Source organism: Numida meleagris, chromosome 21 (assembly GCF_002078875.1).
Source record: "Numida meleagris isolate 19003 breed g44 Domestic line chromosome 21, NumMel1.0, whole genome shotgun sequence".
NCBI classification, from domain to species: domain Eukaryota; kingdom Metazoa; phylum Chordata; class Aves; order Galliformes; family Numididae; genus Numida; species Numida meleagris.
This window is the reverse complement of record NC_034429.1, coordinates 89,703-107,720: the sequence shown is the minus strand read 5'-3', so window position 1 is coordinate 107,720 and position 18,018 is coordinate 89,703. Positions and strand designations below refer to the sequence as shown.

The window sequence follows — 18,018 nt, the reverse complement described above, 5'->3', positions numbered from 1 at the left end:
ACCCAGGTGACATTCAGAAGAGTTACCTTTCATAATCTGTTGAAGTTCCATCTGCAAGGTTTGCACGGCGCGTCCGGGGTGGTCGCCCGCTGTACGTTTGATCCGGTGGATGGAAAGACGCCCATCGACCACAGCTGCTACATCATCATCTTCAAGGAAAATCACTCTGTTGGTATGCTCAATGACAGCACTACAAAAGCATACAGCATTTGCCATCAGACATTATTTGTCACAGAAGGATGAGGGCTACAGCCCTATTTATAACCGAACATACAGCTTTTAAAAGTTACTCGTGTCGATGGATATATATATATTTTTTTTTAAATGAGAAGAACATTGTGGAGAACATTTCCACACTGCCAATATAACTGGATTTTTTCCATCTACCTCATTATTGAGCTCAGTGGCTGCTTGAAGAAGAAACTGCTAACTCCTCAGACAAAGCAATGTGATGTAGGCATTAGGAGATGGAGAGTGGAAGTCAGGAAGAAGGTAACACACAGGATGCTCAACTGGAGGTGCAGAGTTCCTTTCCTTTCCCAGTGATGAGCAATTTTTCCTCCTTGCATCTCATTTTCCCCCAACTTTGGGCAACCTGGTCAGCTCTTGAAGTGACTTAAGATCTGCTTAGACATACTCCAAGCACTGGGTACTACCGAACACCTTCCCTGCCTGCAGGTTACTTGAGGAATGCCAATATTGGAATTACCATCAGATTTCAGTCTCAGCTCTCTTACTCGAAGAGAAGAAGCTGTACTGAAAGACATCAGTTCACTGTTTTAGAAGTTTTTGTTCTGACCCTGGGTGAGCTCTGTGAGATCAGAGCATACTGGGGTACCCCAAGACTCTCCAAAATGCTATGACAAAATGACCTGCTGAGTTGAGCACTGCAGTGTTTTTACATCTCTGCAACAAGTATCCATTACCTTAATACATAGAAAACCACCAGTTCTGGTAAGGCTGCTGTCAAGTCAATCCTTAGTGGAGCCACCCACTAAAATAAACCACTTTTGACACCAAAGGAATTGCCCATGTACAGAGATCACTGCAGAAGCAACACCCGTCCTGTTACTTTAGGTCTGTGCTCTCCCAGGTTTCCCATCTCACACCTCTAGAATCTTATCAATATCTAAGATCTGCCTTTAGAGAACAAACCTGTGTCTACACTGAACAATGCTGTAGCACATTACCTAGCATCAGAAGCAAAGTAGTACTCCACAGCTTTCTCCTCAACAGGGAAGAGGCAAGTGGTGCTGTCCACACGAGACAGGTTGCAGCTTCCCTTCTTGTCCTTACCTAAGAGACACAAGGATCAGGTGCTGCACACACTGACAAATCCAGATAGAGCTGCAGGGTCAGGCTCAGCCAAAGGTCCCAAGGCACAGTACCAACATGAAGCACTATTTTCATCACTGTGAGCGGCCACAGTAAATTTAACAGGGACAAGGAATAGAGGGCAGCACACCAGAAATTATATCGTGGTGCCCTTTCTCACTTTGCTTACATGCTTTTTATGGGCTTTCGAGTTAAATCTGCCAGCGTAATGCTGCACGCAGAGTTTTAAGTTTATAGAAAAACAGCAGTTAAAAAAAAAAAAAAGAAGTTTATGCATGACTCCACTAGGAAAAGAGAACTCATGCTGCTTTACGAGCAGTCACATTTACCAATATCTTCCCAGTTGAATCTGTCCTGTTTATCATTACGAACGCCTCCTGCGCTCGTGTTTCACCAACTTTCCTGAAGCTTTGAGAAAACAAGCAGGATTGCTCTTTCTTTGTCAGTGATTCTCATCGCTGGATGACATTCTTTCACGCCACCTGAGCACCACCAGCAGTAATCCAAACCTGCTTCTGTCTGGCTGAGCTAATGCGCTCAGACACAGATGAGGGATTCATGACTAAGCACTTGGCATTGCTCCTGAGATACCAAATACAAGCTTCTCATTCGGATTCAAAATTTGTACAGCTGCCTGACTCTGTCCGGGAGGGAAGTATTTAGGTGGACTGAAGGACACAGGACTAAGAACCAACTTGATTTGGTAACGTAATGCTGACATTTGTAGTGCTGTAAATGTAAAGGAAAAATACTGCTTTCATGTTGATACTTCACAAGAAGGTTTCACTCAGCCAACAGTTTAGGGCCCTCCACTTCATCAGGTCAGTAAATGAGGGAAAGGACATAGCAAAGGTGTTAGTAGCCACTCTCCAACAGAAGTACCCATACTTGATCACAACATGCAAATTTTGTTCCTCAAAATGCATTTCCCCGCATTGACTTTACTATGTTGCACTGCTTTCCTCTGAGCTGGAACTGGAATGCGCTGGCACACAGGGACAATATCTGCATCTTAACCAGGGAATGGTTGAAAAGTTAAAATGAGAGTTACCAACTAATTACAGCTCGTATGTTATCTGTTTGTCCACAGATGATCCAATCATCTACGGGTAACCTGGATGGCTGCTGCACAGCACCCACTTCCCATTGACTAGAATCTATGAGCAACACAGAATCTTTTAATCTTTTCCCTTCTAAATCAAAGAATTGAAGTGTCACTGAGAGTTAACACAGCTATAATGACAACTGGGGAGGGGGGATACGTTTTGAGTATATTTTAATAGCATTCTCCCTCCCTTACCACAGTTCCAGGCACAATACAGTTCTGCAAAGGCACTGCAGCACAGATTAACACAGCTGCTCTCTCCAGCTTCAGATATGAACTCAGTTCATCAGATCACACACGAAGGCATGATTAAATTAAGTACTTAATACGAGATTAAAAATGGTTTCCCCTAATAAGTGCCCCATGTATTTCAAGCTGAACAAACACAGCCACGTTGACAGAGCAAAGGGAAGTGAGCTGCAGTCACAGGTAAACCTGACTGCCAAGCATTAGGGCACAACACTTGAAGCAGGTTCAGTGTGTTGCTCATGGTGTTCCTGATCCAGAAGGAATTCCAGTTATCCCATCCGCTTCACTACATCACACGGAAAGCAATAACCACACAGTAAAGAGACAATGCATATTTGCTTCATTTCTGATTCCTTTCCTAACGAACTGGAGGATTTGTCTGAAATGACAACTAGGAGATTTTCTCTGGCAGGCACCTTCCTCCATATTTATGGATATTCCATCAAAAGAATGATCCATAGACTGTACAGCTGAAAGTGCAATCGGAAAACAAAATTCAGATCAGTGGCAAAAAAAGCGTGTTACATACATACATTAAGAATTACTGCTAATTATCCAGCATCAACTGGGCTGAAACAGACAGCTCACTGGGACCAGTTCTTCATATTGCAGCAAGGTATCATTAGCAGCACCATTAGGAAGGAGGAAGACATACTGGGACAGCGAGTCCTTGTGATCACTGCAGTGCTCAGAGAACTACTCAGTGCTCAGTAACTGAGTGGCTTTAAAAATTTACATTATGGGGGAATAAAGTAAGGTTCGTGACAGTGCTTACAAAGCACATTTTTAAAAGCAAATAAGTTCCTGAATGCCAACATGCCACGCACGTAATATGAATGTAATGTGAATGTAAGTACCTATGTTGAAATGTACTGCATTAAGATGTGTTTTGATTGCAATCACAGGCCATTAAAGCTAAGTAAGCTCATGCTTACCCGTCCGGTACAGGATGGGGATGTGGTCGGTGGAGAGCTTGTGCTCGCTGCGCACTCCTATCAGCAGAGGGCTGCCTCGCCTGCAAGACACCGAGTGACAATCCTCAGCACCCAAAGGTTCATCCCCCTGAGATCCAACCTGGAGGGACTGCTGTCCCCCAGCACAGCACCCGACTGAGCTAAAATCTGTCCCAAATTCAGCGTCAGCTCTGCGAGAGTAACCCAAATCCCAGGCAGCTGAGCCAGGGACGCACGGACTGCTGCGCACTGTGGGCACCTACAGTTACTGGCATGGAAATTTGAAACTGGTTATTAGGTTAATGCATGTGGTTAAAATCAACTGGACTGATCTTCATGTTTAAAAGTGGAGTAGGAAACTTGGGACACCAGGCTGGCTCGCCTGCAAGTCAAATGGAGCCCCTGCCTACATGCTGCAAACACAGAAGAGAGAAAACCATCTCCTTTCAAAGCTCTTGCAACCAAAAGTCTACAGAAGAAGCTGCCCCTCCCAAAGCTCTGAGCTGCCCTGTTCCAACTGCAACACAGGTCGCAAAGAAACCCTTCAAGTATTTGGTGCATCCTTCCAACAGAACCATTCTGCTCTCTGGAATTTTGTTATAATAATTGGGGAAGTGAAAAACAACAGCCAACCTCACCCCACCATATACCATGGGAACAACCTCTGTTGCCTTCTGTTTTAGCTGGAGAGGGAAGACACCTAAAGGTCGGGTGCACCAAGACTGTCTTTTCTTCTACACAATACTTACCTGGTACCAACTGCTTGACCAGGATAATGAACGCTTTTGAACACGAGGGCAAAAGCACCTTCCTAGAATGAGAGAAATACAAATGGTTTATCCCTTCATTTGAGGCCAGGGCAGGATTTTAGGAATCCCAGCATGTAAGCTGCACTTATGTTTCTGCAAATATGTTGGAGATGCTGAGCAGATTTCACTGATCCCTTGGAACCACCAGATGCTCCAGGTGCCCTGGGCTTCTCCTCAGCCACTGAGTTCTGAACTGCCTGGCAGTCCCTGCAAGCACTCCTGTGTTAGCTCACAGGGAACTTACAAGGGGAAAAAAAGCCTGATAAAAAGCAACATTTGTTCCTGTCTGCAGTTACTGCAGCTTCTGCCAGGGAAATCACTGAGGAAAAAAAACAAACAGACACCTCCTGAACAACCTCTGGGAAGAGATGTGCACCGTGATGGATCCTGGTCCTGCGCAGTTCAGCCAGAGCTGACACGTGGAAGCCAGGCTGTGCAGTGCAGTTCCCACCAGGGGTCAGCATCTCTTCCAGATGGAGACTGCAGGCAGACTCCAAGCACACACTGCATGGACCTGACCCTGTCTCTAACAGCACTCCCCTGGGTAACGCTCCCAGGATCCTTATATCTGCCCCCATCCATCCCCATGCCCCCATCCCACACTGTGCCCCATGCATTACCAGCTGCTGGATGACCCTCTCCACCAGGGTGGTGAAGCTGATGTCGTCGCTGTCCCGGTTGTCATACATGTATTTCACCAGTTTGGCGATGCTCTCTGTGTCCGTCTCTGACTCGAAATCATAGCCCTTGCTCTCCTGCAGCAACAGCACACATTGGTAACCGGCCTTCTGTCCCCTCCCCTTTATTCCCTCCCTTTCTTTCACTTCTCCTTTTTCTCCCATCCTGCCTCCTCCTTTGCTTCCTTTGTTCCTGCATTCTCTTTTCCTTACTTCTTCTTTCCTTTCCTTCTTTTTGTGCCCTTTCCTCTTTCTTGCTTATTTCCTGCCTTTCAGCCCCTTTTCCTGCCTTCCTTTTTCATCACCCGCCCTCCTTTCCCCTTCCCCTTCCATCTTTCATTTTCTCCCTTCCATCCATCCACCCTTCCTTTCCCTTCCTGTCTTCTTTCCTCCGCACTCTTCCTTCCACTCCATTAATACAAGTGAGAGAGTGGAAGTGCAAATGGGGGCATGAGTGCAAGAGGCGGAGTAGAAGAGAAAGTGTGAGGTAGAGCGTGTGTGTCCGTGAGTGCAAATGTGCAACAGTGCAAGGAGAAGAGCAAGAGTGGGTGTTCGTGTGAGTGTGCATGAGTTCAAGGGTGACTGTGAGCAGGTAAGTGGTCGAGTGCGTGGGAGTGGGAGAGTGAGAGTGCAAGTGGAAGAGTGAAAGAAGGAATGAATGCAGAATGAGTGCGTGCTAATGCAGCTTGGGAGTGGGTGGGGGGGTTCCTGACCCCTCCCAGCAACGCTGGGGTCCTGCTCACCAGGAATTTCCGTAGGTCCTTGTAGTTGGTGATGATGCCATTGTGGATGACGATGAACTCTGGAGACAGAGGAAGACACAGTTCACCATGGGAGCTGACACCCGCCCATGCCCACAGCAGCACAACACCCAACAAACAGCTGGGACCACAGGACTTTACAGTGTGTACAGCCACCAGAATACAGAGAAGAGTTTCACTTCCTGGTGTGATTTCCTTGCTGTTCCCCATTCTGCTTGGGTGGGAATGGCAGAAGAAAATAACGACCTTGCTGGAAACAACTGAACACTTCACTGCTCCTGTCAGATTGTTGGTGCTGTCCCCGGGGCTGCTACACCAAAAAACACCAACCAAGCCACTTCTGTACAGTGGTGGGGAACAGAAAACAAAAAAGGGGGAAAAAAGGGAAAAAAAAATCCCGAGAACATCTGGGTAGATTCTTACCATCCAATTTCATTCTGTGTTGTTAACTCTTCTTGCACTATGGCCATGCACCCACTGAACCCCTGGGACGCTCACTCCAGCCCTCCATGAGATCAGTCAGTGCTGCACGCAGCTCATGAGAACTTCCCCATGGTGAAAATCAGTCCCAGACTCCTCCATCTTCCCAATGACTGTGCTCAGCACCACAGTCTGCATCAAACCAGCCATTCTGGGTCCAGCCGCCCTTCCCTGTGACATGTCAGGTGTCCCAGAAAGCCGGACACATTGCCACAATTTGTTGAGGAGCACACATCCCCTCAAGCAAACGTTCTCACCGTTGTTTTTATCCGAGCGCTGCGGGTGGCTGTTGATAGGACTGGGCTCTCCATGGGTAGCCCAACGGGTGTGTGCGATTCCAAGGTGTACGTCAAACTCGATGTCGAGATCCATGTCCTGCTGCTCTGCAGGCAGAAGTGGGAGAAGGTTTTATTACCCTGACCCAAAGCCACTGGGAGAATCTCATCCTGCCTCCCACATCCACAGAGACAGCAACGCTGAGCAGCCAAACCAATGGGCAAACCCAACGCAACGCCAAGTTCTGACCCAACAACTTGGTGACTCTTCGTGTTCTGCACAGATTTAATGAGTCTAGCTTTAAAATCAAGGGAATATGAACAGAAGCAGATGGACAAGACCTCGTTTTGTGCTCTCATTAATTTGGCAATTACATACATCAGTGCCTACTTGGAGCCATTCACCTACCTCATTGCTACACAGGTTGACAGGTTTTCATGTGGAAATATAAAATTCAACTATTTAATTTTTTAGTACGTTTTCCTTTCCTCATGGCCAAGCTCTAGATGTCTGATAACTATCTCCCAGGATTTCCCATTTCCCCAGTTTGAGGAAGGCTTGTTTGTTTTGTCAGGTTTTTAACTGTATTTCAAATCCATTTAACATTAATAGCATGTGATTGCACTTTCTTGAGAAAACAGGGTTTCTCTGTAACATTATGTCCTCAGGGTCATGTCCTCAGGTCCTTTGCAGCACACATATGTGTTTACACCTCTGGGACTTTACACAAAACTTATTCCCAAATAAGAGTTTTTCTGCGTAAAATAGATGATACTCAAAACATAAAGACATGAGAAAACGTTTCAAGGGAAGAGAGCGAAGACTGAAAGAACAATACATACTGTGCACCTCTTCATCCAGAGCCTTCACTTTCCCCTTCTGTTTGATAAGCTGGATTTTGCAAGCATTAGCTTCCCAGTCTTTGTCATTGCCACCATCGATTCCCACACCTAAGCATCACCATGGAATATAAAGAAATAGTGTGAAATGCAAAACGTGTGTTACAGCATTTTACGTAAAGCAGTACTGTTGACTTTTTCCCTTTACAATGCCTTTTCTCTCCTCAGCTGACCCTCCAAAAGAAAGGCAAGAAACCCTCAAGACTTAAAGTCAATCCTCCCTTTGTCACCTTGGAGGTATTTTCAATACCATGGTAGGGGAGTTGGAACTAGATTATCTTTAAGGTCCCTTCCAACCCGATGCATTCTGTGATTCTACAACTCATGTCCTTAGATACCAGGTATCAAGAACACTTACAGAAACCCATACGCTGAAAGATAACTCAAACCTCCAACCACAGACATACCCGATTTGTGTTTCAGCTTGCTTCAAAAGCAAAAGCCAGCAGAAAACATTCATGAACACCACGAAAATCGTTAAGCCAAAACCCAAGGAAGAGCCACCATTACCTGCAGAGTCATAGCCACGGTACTCCAACCGCTGGAGCCCTTTGATAAGGGTCTCCAGGATCTCCCGTCTTGTCCGGGGAACATGGTAGTTCAGGTAAGCGAAGATGCCTGCGTGGGGAGAAGAGCATAACATTACCATAAAGTCACAACTGAGGAAAATTGGGCTTCTGGTGCTTAAGAACCATTTTCAAGATGAATTTTGCCTCAAATAGCTTTCCTTTCACTAAGCTCCTCCGGCAGAAAAAATTGGGAAAAATTAATTCAGCTCCTCCAAATCAACACTTTTGAACTAATGAAGCTATTTTTCCAGGGGGCTGCAAGGGCTGATAAATCACTGCTTCTATTTTTAACGAATTGGGATGCAAACACATCACGGTGATGGGAACATGCAAATTCCTGGATCTACAGCACCAGCTATGGTGCTATTTCAAAAAGATTCCCTTTGGTGCCATCACGGAACGGGAGCGTGTAAAGACATTTACTGGTTGCTAGAAATACCTGTACTGGAAAATTATCATTTCCCCCTTTTCAAAGGAGAAAAACATCTGCACAGAATAAAAGCACAGCAGATCCACGCAAACATCCACGTATGCGAGTGCCTGGTAACGCAAGGTTTGTAATCAGGGAAACTTTATAAATCAGTCTTGAGGAGAACGGAGTTCAGTCACCCACCCACACAGAGTCCTTCTTAACGGCATCCCAAATCTTTGTTTTTTTTTCTGGACGGTGCTGCCATGTAACATTCCTCAGTTCCCAGACTTCTGCCTGGAAGATTTTACTTCCATGACGACTCCCTACTCGATGCCTTTTGCTCCTGCCTTCATTTCCCCTAAACCCAAAGCCCATTCCCACAACCACCTGTGAGATAACAGGGCCAGAGTTATAAAAAACTACATTTCCCCTTCCTTTACTCCCAACATCCCACACCAGCCAGCTGCTGCCACCTCTTGATGGCATCTGTTCCACCTGAACACTGGTTCTTGGACCTACGTGGACAGAAGGAGTCCCTCCTCCACAACCCTTGCAATGCACAGCTGAAATCTCAGCAGACAATAAAACAGTGACAGCAGTCAACAATCTCGGCCGTGTTTCAAAAGCTCCCTCTGCTCTCACCCTCCAAACCCTCACTCTTTTAGCAAAACAAAAAGTTTGCCCATTTGAGATGCTTAGTTCGCTCCAATTCTAAAAACCACGTTCTTCAGACAAACAGCAGCCCCTGTTCACAAGTGAGCTGACTCCAAAGAGCTGTCACCCAGGCTGACAGGCTGCATATTTCAGCTATATCCTGGATGCCTGAAATACTCTAAGTGGCTGCCAGGTCTCATCCAGGAGTACAGAGCAAACTGCTTTATTAGCAGGCAGCTGGAAAAGCCGCTCTCTTATTTGCCTGAAACGTCCCAAATAGGTATCCAAGATAGCATTTAAAAAGCTACTTCCAGCAACTCCTGAGATATCCCTTTCCATCTACACACCAACCCAAAGCCAACCAGGCTGAGAAGCCATAATTACAACCAGCACGTGTAATTACAGAAACATGAAAGCTGCTTACATTTAGCTAGACAATTTGGGGGCAGAAACCTCACCCCTTGTTTTACATACGGTCCTATTCCCAGCGGCTCTGGGCAGCTCCTCATGCCCAGCTCTCCCTATAGCCCTGCGGTCCAAGCTCTGGGCAGCTCCTCATGTCCAAGCAGCTCTCCATAAGGCCCCACAATCCCAGCTTTCTTTCCCCTCAAAAGCACGTTGGCCATCTTGCTGTGAGCACCACCAGACCCACGCAAGCATCCATGAGTTCTTCCACTATCAGGGCACATCACCATCCCTGTGGGATAGGCTCTTTTTTAGCAAATGGAAACTGATCATGAGTGCTGAGGTGCTCCGGGGTTTGAAGGCAGAGCAAGGCCACTCCTGAAGCCCTTCCCCGCACAGAATCAGACACACAAGAGCCTCATTGATGGAGCACAGAAGAGGCCTTCTTCACCAGCCCGAGTGACTCACAGGCAAACAAACACAGGACAGGCTGGCGAGCAAAGAGTGAACCAGAACTGCTGTGAATCGAGAGAAGAAACCGTGCCAAAGAGAGAAGAAAAGAGGACAGGGAAAGGGGTGGCAAAGGGGACAACTGAGGTGGTCTCAGCAGCTGCCCTGCCACCTCATAACCCAACGTGGCAGCCATCAGCAGCTCTGAGGCTCCCCAACAAGGAGCTGCTGAGGGCAGAGTGCCCCTCTCCGTGTGCCACAACATCAGAAGGACATAAAATTGTTAGAGAAGGTCCAAAAGGAGAGCCCAAAGGGTGGGAAAGGGTCTGGTGGGCAGGATGTATGAACAGCAGTTGAGGGCCCTTGGTTGGCTTGGCCCAAAGAAGAGGAGGCCGAGGGGAGGCCTCGCGGCGGCCCTACAGCCCGCTTTAATAAAGTTCAGTCACACCTGACCAGACAAAAAGAGAAGAAACGCCTTCCAGGCAGGGATGGCTCAACTGGAATGACACTGAAGTAGCATTTATTTGTGCTCGTATTGTAAACAACTAAAAAACATCCATCCAGAAGGGAAGCGTGTGCCTCAGGCATTGAAAATGTATTAATTACAGCGCAACTAGACTCAGATTATTCATAAGGACTGGGGAAAAGTTGGAATCTAAGACTGAGAAAGCCACATAATAAAGTGATGTTTATCAGAAAACACAGACTGTGGAAAAAAAGCCAACTATAAGCATGTAAATGTAATATTAACGCTGTAGAATATGCAACAAATTAAAAAAAAATACTTTTAAACATTGGGAGGTGCAGGTCTGGATGGAGTGACAACGGAGAGGCCACTATGAAAACAGAACTCTACAAACTCACCTGTGAGCCTTGCACATTTTTACAACTGAGAAGGGAAGAAAGACGAGCAGGTTTAAAGCACACAGAAAACAGGAAGAATATGTATTAAAAAAAAGGATTAAAAATAAACAGAGTAATATCAATATGGGCAGCAAGGCAGGTGAAAATGAATGCAAGTCTGGCAGCAAGTTAAAACCAAATATTTGAAGGCTTCTCATCCATTCATAACATCTGATCACGATGAACTACGTGTAAATAACAGTTCCATTTACAGGAAATATTTTCGTTTTCTCTTTCTCAAACATCCCATAATGAGGTAATTCTTCAGAGCTGGAGAAAGCTTCAACCCACACGTACAGAACAGCATTTTTACTGCCTCTACCCTCAACACTGGATTATTCCGGAACAGATGAGCAATCACATCTTATAATCACCTTCCATTTTTAAATACAATTCTGCTGCCCTCAACAGACGACAAAAAAGACCCAAGGCATTAATTGCTTGTCATGCTTCACTGATTTTAGTGTGTTCTTGGAAAAAAATGTTTATTTCTCTCAGCAGCCAGCAAGAGGAGTTCTGCAGATAGCACTTAGCTCCTGAGCTGCACCCCAAGATATTGGCCAAGATGGGCAACCCTACAGAAGGGAATGGCAGCCGTGCAAGCCAAAGGGTGCTCAGGTGATGCTGACGTCCCAGCATGATGCAAAGCACAGCAAAGAACCTCTTTTTATTCCCCAGCTGAACAAAGATCACTTTATCCTTCTCCGAGGTGGGATGTGGCAATGCAGGATGGCACACAGCTATCCCCACCTTGTGTTTTATAGACTGTAAAAGACATTCTTTCCGCACAACGGAGAGATGTTCTTCTCCAGAGCACAATGTCTTATTAAATCCTTGCTCTCTCCCTCTCAGTGCTTATACACAAATCAATGTAAATGACTCAAAAGATGAGAGGAACTGCACAAATCTTTACAGCTGCTTGAAGGCTCCGCACAGAGCGCTCCGTCACAAAGTGCCAATTTTGCCATCAAAGCGACAACTCATTTAAATCACAACAGTCAAGAGAAACACACTGGGTTGGATATTAGGAAAAATCTCTTTTTGGAAAGAGTGGTTGGGCACAGGCATAGGCTGCCTGGCGGGGGGGGTGTGGTCACTGCCCCTGGAGGTGCTCCAGAACCATGGAGATGTGGCACTGAGGGATGTGGTCAGTGGGCATGGTGGGATGAGCTGGACTTGGGGATCTCAGTGGTCTCTTCCAACCTTAACAATTCTCTGGTTCTAAGTTCCAGTGTAAAACTGGTACATTTCCATCAGCATCCCACCACCAGCCCAGCTCCCTTCCCAGCCTCGTCCCAAGTGCTGAAGATGGAGAAATCCGGGGTTTGAAGCAGACGGTTCCTGGAAGCAGCCTGCCATCATTTCAGGCCCCAACAGACCCAAAAACGAGAGTTTCACTTCCAGCTCAACGTACACATTTAGCCTCGAATCAACACTACTCCTTTTCAGTAATAATGTCACACCTGCACTCTAACATGGGCTCTGGAACAAGTGAGGAAACCAGGCATCATGAACGGCATTTAATTGCACGGCTTCGACGAGCCTTGAGTTGCCGTTACTCAAGGTGGAATACATGCCATGCGAAACAAAAAAAAATAAAACACCCATGAACTTTATTCTAGCCCAGAACTATATTTTAACAGTGGATTCTCATCCAGGAGACAGCAGCGAGCCTGCTACAGAAATTTATTTCGGATAGGCTCTGAAAATACAATACCCCCGTCTGGAATACACTAATATAACTTCAGGACTTGACGCTAATATACTTTAGGATTAGAGGAGCAGTCACGCTTTACAATAGAAAAATAAAAAAGCATTTCAAATAGTGGCTTGACGCAGGACTTTGCACACACGGACTGAACAGACCACGCATCACACTAAGACCTGCCCTACTGAGAAGCCTGGTACATCCCTCTTGAGTGAAATATGTTGAACAAGAGAGTTTTGAACATAAAATGTTGCTTCTTACAGATTTGCTTAAAATCCTCACCCCAGCAGAGGGGAAATCCAGGTGCTTGTGGAACTCAGCTCTCTTAGAACCAATTTTTAATAACCAGGCACTAAAAGCAAGCATTTCAATGGCAGCTATATAAAGATCCCCCTATGAACAGTTGACAGAATAGAGATTTTGCCACGCGGACACTCATTATTTCTACTGACAGCCACGAAAATACCTTTTCTGAGACTGTTCTTTTCCTGTGACCTTTTGGCTTCCCATGCTCCCTTATTTCACAGTAAGCTCACAGGAAAATGAAATGAATCACTACTTCCACGTAAGAGCATTTTATCTTCCCCAGTGTCTCGAATACACGAAGTTACGCAGGAAGAGCTTCTCCTGATCCTTTTCTCACAAAAGCCAAAAAGCCTTCAGGCTAGGTTTACTGCCAGGTTAACAAATAACTTTATACCATGCTCTACACTGTTAAAATCACTCCCATTGGTGATGTTATCACACATCCACCAGGCAATTCTGAACAATCTTTTGTTGTGGTGGTCGAGGATTACCAGACCCCTGGTTTTCAAGAAATTAGATGGAGGTTACTAAAGATCACATAAATATTGTGCACGATAGACTGGGAAAAAGCAGGAAAAAAAATCTCTTTCTTAAGCCCATTTTCATCTCCAGTGATCACCAATACCACAGGATCTGAATTCTAAAAGCCCTTTTTTTGCTGTTCTAAAGCAGACGTTGGGTTTACTTATTTACAGAACAATCTATCAGGCCTGGCTACCTTGAAAGACCCGTTTTCCAAACCGTATCACGGATGCCATTGAACTGGTTTGGTGCATTCGGACCAAAGCACACTCAAATATCTGGTTAAGTATTTAAACAGCAAGTTTGTAAAACACACCAAGAACAAAATCTACCCTTTTGCAAGACGATCAAAAGCAACAGCTTATCTACACACCAGACCCCACACTTGCATCAGGTATCAATGAAGTGAATTTTGAGGTTGCTTCACCTGTCAAGGGGTACAAGTGCATCAGATCACAGGACTTCGGGAGGTCTCTTAGGCATAAATGTGAAGATCATCCCAAGAGCCATCCCATCAGGACCCTGCAGAGGATGAAGCAGGAGGAACCAGGGCTTGAGACATGGATTTTGTCACTAAGGAAAGCTCAAACCTTCACTGCAATGAAATGTAGAAGCCCAGACCACGGTCATCCAGGTCTCGTGCCCAGCAGCTGGGCTGTGAATGACAGCAGCCAGGGAGATCACAGCATATGGGGCAGCACCTGCTGGCTCCAAGCAGCTCCTCTCCCGTTTCCTGCAATGTTTTGCTGTCTTCATACACCTCCTGCATCCAGAAGCTGCTCAGTTTATAAGATACGCTTTTATTAATCCGTAAGTCTTTAGAGAAACACACTCTCCTCATTTTTCACTGCAGGATGTATCTGAACAGAACAACACACCCACTAAACCTTGATGTTTCTCCATCCTGTTTCATAAAACACTTCCAACATCCAAGAACAACCTTGCTCACACGAAAAAGGAAAGAAATGTTTAACATCTTGAATGCAACTATATAACCACCCACAGAATGCCCAGCGCTTATCGCAGTTAAGATGATGAAGACCAGAATGTTAACAGTGCTCATCTCAAAGGCTGGACCTCAAAGAATGAGGCACCAGAACCACAGCCCTATTCCTGCAGCCAGCTGTTTAGAGTAGTAACTATCCCTTCTATTCTTAGTTTTGTTCCACTTTGTTAACAGAAATTCGCATAGCGTGAGCACGGCGGGGAGCTGGAACTAGATCATCTTTGAGGTTCCCTCCAACCCAAGCCATCCTACGATGGTTATGATTAAACAGAGGGTGAAGGACGAATTCCTGAGCGCACCTTCATAGAGCTCCACAACTTGACAGCTTGAAGGCTTCACCCTGCTTCAATGCCACAGAGCCAAACGGCTGTGGCAAACTGGATACACAGAATGAAATCACAGAATCGTTAATGCTGGAAGAGACGTGGAAGAGAGCGGTAAGGTCTCCAGGTCCAACCCCAGCTCATCGCACCATGCCCATAACCATGCCTCTCAGTGCCACATCTCTGGAGCAGATCCAGGGATGCTGACCCCACCACCGCCCCAGGCAGCCTGTGCCAGTGCCTCGCTGCTCTCTGGGAGCAGAAATCGTTCCTAATATCCAACCTGAACCTCTGGTGGTGTCACTTGAGGTCGCTGCCCCTCGACCCATCGCTGGCACCTGGGAGCAGAGGCCGATCCCTACCTCACTTACAGCACCAGCCTTAATTCTGGGAGTAAAAGCGGAGGGAAAAAAAAAAAAAAACAAAAACGTGGGAATAAGCGAAAATAACGAACAGAGCGTGGAACCACGCGAAGGCAACGTGGGAAAGAGAGAAAGAAGGATGAGCTGCAGCTCTGGGGCCGAGACACGAGGTGGGACAACCCCGGCAGCCAAGGGGGGCACGCGGTGCCGGGAGCACGCACAGCCCCGCGGGTTGACCTGTCCGCCCGCAGCCCGCGCTGGGTCCGCCGGGCAGCGCCGCGTCCCGCCTGGTGACACCGCATCCTTCCGCGCTGCCCGGCGGCTCCCGGGGCTCCCCCCGCACCGAGGCCTTTCCGCGCTCCGCGTTTTCGGCCGCACACCGCGCCGAGAGGCGCTGACACTCCCCCCAGAAGGACGCAGGGCCCCTGTCCAACCCCACGTCGGGGGATGCAGCCTCACCCCCGGCCCGCCCAGCTCATCTCCCCGCGGTGGGCAGAGGCAGAGCCCGGCCCCAGGCCCCGGCTCTCACCGCACATGCTGCGCGTTGCTCCGCTCCGCTCCGCGCTGCCGCTCTCCCCTCAGCCGGGGCCGCCCCGCCCGCCCCCCGCCGCCGGCGCAGAGCGCATGCGCGCAGCCGGCGCCGCCATTGGACTGCGCCGTTCGCTCCGCCCCGCCCCGCCCGGTCCTGGGACGTGGCACACGGAGCCGCGCTGCGGGGGTCGGGTCACGGGCGAACCGAGCCGGAACGCGGGGGTACGGCACGCGGAGCCCCTCCCGAGCTCCTGGAGGCGATGAGAGGAGCCGGCAGCGGAACGGGAACCGCGTGACTCGGCACAGCCACCGCCACGTGGCCCGGCTCCATCACGGCGCTCACTGAGAAGGGAATAAATGAGGATGAATTTGGGGCGTGACGGAGCGGATGGGCTCGTTCGTATCGCAGGGCGTTGGGTTCCGCCATCCCCAGCTGCCCCAGCCAAACGCTGTTTGAAAGTAGTAACTAAGCAGTGAAAGCCTGAGGCGACGGAAAGGGCAAAGGCCCTTGGTAAAGAAAAGGGTTCGATTATCTTCAGCTTGACATTGCGATACGCAGCCCACAAAGAAACCTAAAATCCGTGTGTAAGAACAGGACAGCGATGGATGCTGACCTTCCTGCTCTCACAGCCTGCCTGGACCCAAACAGAGCAAGGAGGGCACGGCACGAGGCTCCAAAGTGTGCGGTGCAGAGCCCTGTGTGTGCGCTGGGCCCTGGCTGCCGTAACCCACGCGGTGACACAGCCCCCAGGACGTGGCTGTGGAGGGCAGTGACTGGGAATCGAGCTGTTAATAGGGAATCGAGCTGTTAATTGGGAATCGAGCTGTTAATTGGGAGTCGAGCTGCTCACCGCTTTCTTTTCCCTTTGTGAAGGTGGAGGAGAGCTGGCTTCAAATTCTGGTTCCCCCCCAGTTGTTCTCACGCAGGAGCCCGCGTGTTGCTGGGAGCCGGGCGCCTTGCAACAATGGAAGTCCATTTCCCAAAGGAGAAGGGAGCAGCTAACCCAGCGACCTACAGATCAGAAACTGGCCCCCAGGAACACAGGACTCCTGCTCCCATCAGCCTCCAGCTCCCTTCGTTACTGACCTGCTCTGCTCCCCTGCTGCTCCCATTCTGTGCTGTGGGTTCCATGCTGTCCCGCTGTAGGTTCTGCTCCATTCACTAGTGGAATTCCTCCCGGCGTTCTCTGTCGACACGCAGCATTATCCGGAGGCAAACCAAAGGACGTGACCCTACCTGTGATGCACCAGGCCTGAAGGAGCATGGGCAGCCCTGCAAACACTCCTAAACCACACAGCTCCTGTCAGCAGCACAGCAAACCCTCAACTTCACAACGTAAACCTCTGCCATACCTCACACTGAGGCTACACAAATGCTCCTGGTGCAAACTGCTCCCAACTTCACCCACACAGCAATGCCCACCCCTCCCCAGGCCTCAGCATACCTCACTTGAAATAGAAGTTGTGGCTGCACTCCTGGATTCTAGACAGACTGCAAAGTATCACCTCCTGGAAGAAAAAAAGCAGCGTGTTTTGTGATACTCAGCTCATTGAATGTTGCCATCAGGTCGTGTCAGCTGTTTCCTCCTGCTCCCTAAATGCACAACATGCTGCTCTGTCAGGAGGCTGCTTCCTCCTGGAAGCCTGCAGTGAGTCACCTCCTGACTGAGAGCATCTCCACCTGCAAACCTGCTCCAAGGTGAGCAGAGTTTGGATTGCTGGAGTCAGCCTGTCCTGCAGCAGAGCACTGGGACAGCTTAGGAAACACGAATGGATTGGGTGTGCTTTCCCCGCCGTGGGATAAAGTGATGATAGTGGCAGACTGGCACGCTGCAATTTTGCACAGCAAAGACACCAGCGTGCTTTTTCATAAGTACACCAGAACGTGCAGTCCTTGCTATTTTCAGTGTAATGGCCGGCTGCAGTCTGGTTCAAAACCACCTCGTTGATGCCTCTTGCAAAAAAAGCACGGAGAACATCACACTGCTCCCAGGCCAAGCGCTGAGCACTCACTGCCATCATCTCTTTTCCTATGAAGAAGGGCTGAGCTGGGCTCTGGGGAGGCCTCACCGTGGCCTTCCAGTGCCGCTTCACTGAAAAACAAAGATCAAATCTGAAGAGCTGCGTCTTATTTAACACATGAAACAATTACCTACGTGTGTTTTGGTGCATGCTGTGCACGGGATTGACAGATCAGGCCCCAAAAAAAGCCCTGGTGTTGAGAAAGGAGCAACATTACTCACCGCTGCGTGCTTTGTAATGAGGGGGGGGGGGGAAGAAAACACGATCATTTCAAGCCAACTTCCAAATGCTGAGTGGGTAA

General features: G+C 48.1%; 1 protein-coding gene across 4 annotated transcripts in view; it reads right to left on the bottom strand.

Annotated features, from left to right (window-relative positions):
* GFPT1 (glutamine--fructose-6-phosphate transaminase 1) overlaps positions 1-16,975 on the bottom strand; it is a 29,566-nt gene extending 12,591 nt beyond the window's left edge. For 2 of the 4 annotated variants that reach the window (XM_021374810.1, XM_021374809.1), the window contains exons 1-11: positions 16,783-16,975; positions 8,055-8,162; positions 7,488-7,595; positions 6,627-6,752; positions 5,872-5,930; positions 5,072-5,206; positions 4,392-4,453; positions 3,625-3,704; positions 3,106-3,159; positions 1,191-1,296; positions 27-190 (exon numbers count right to left, since the gene is read on the bottom strand). In XM_021374810.1, the coding sequence (XP_021230485.1) occupies positions 27-190; positions 1,191-1,296; positions 3,106-3,159; positions 3,625-3,704; positions 4,392-4,453; positions 5,072-5,206; positions 5,872-5,930; positions 6,627-6,752; positions 7,488-7,595; positions 8,055-8,162; positions 16,783-16,960 (1,180 nt within the window). In that variant the 5' untranslated portion in view covers positions 16,961-16,975. Of the gene's footprint in view, positions 1-26; positions 191-1,190; positions 1,297-3,105; positions 3,160-3,624; positions 3,705-4,391; positions 4,454-5,071; positions 5,207-5,871; positions 5,931-6,626; positions 6,753-7,487; positions 7,596-8,054; positions 8,163-15,693; positions 15,832-16,782 lie in introns of those variants that run through there. The other 2 variants (XM_021374812.1, XM_021374811.1) reach the window with 2 other exon arrangements.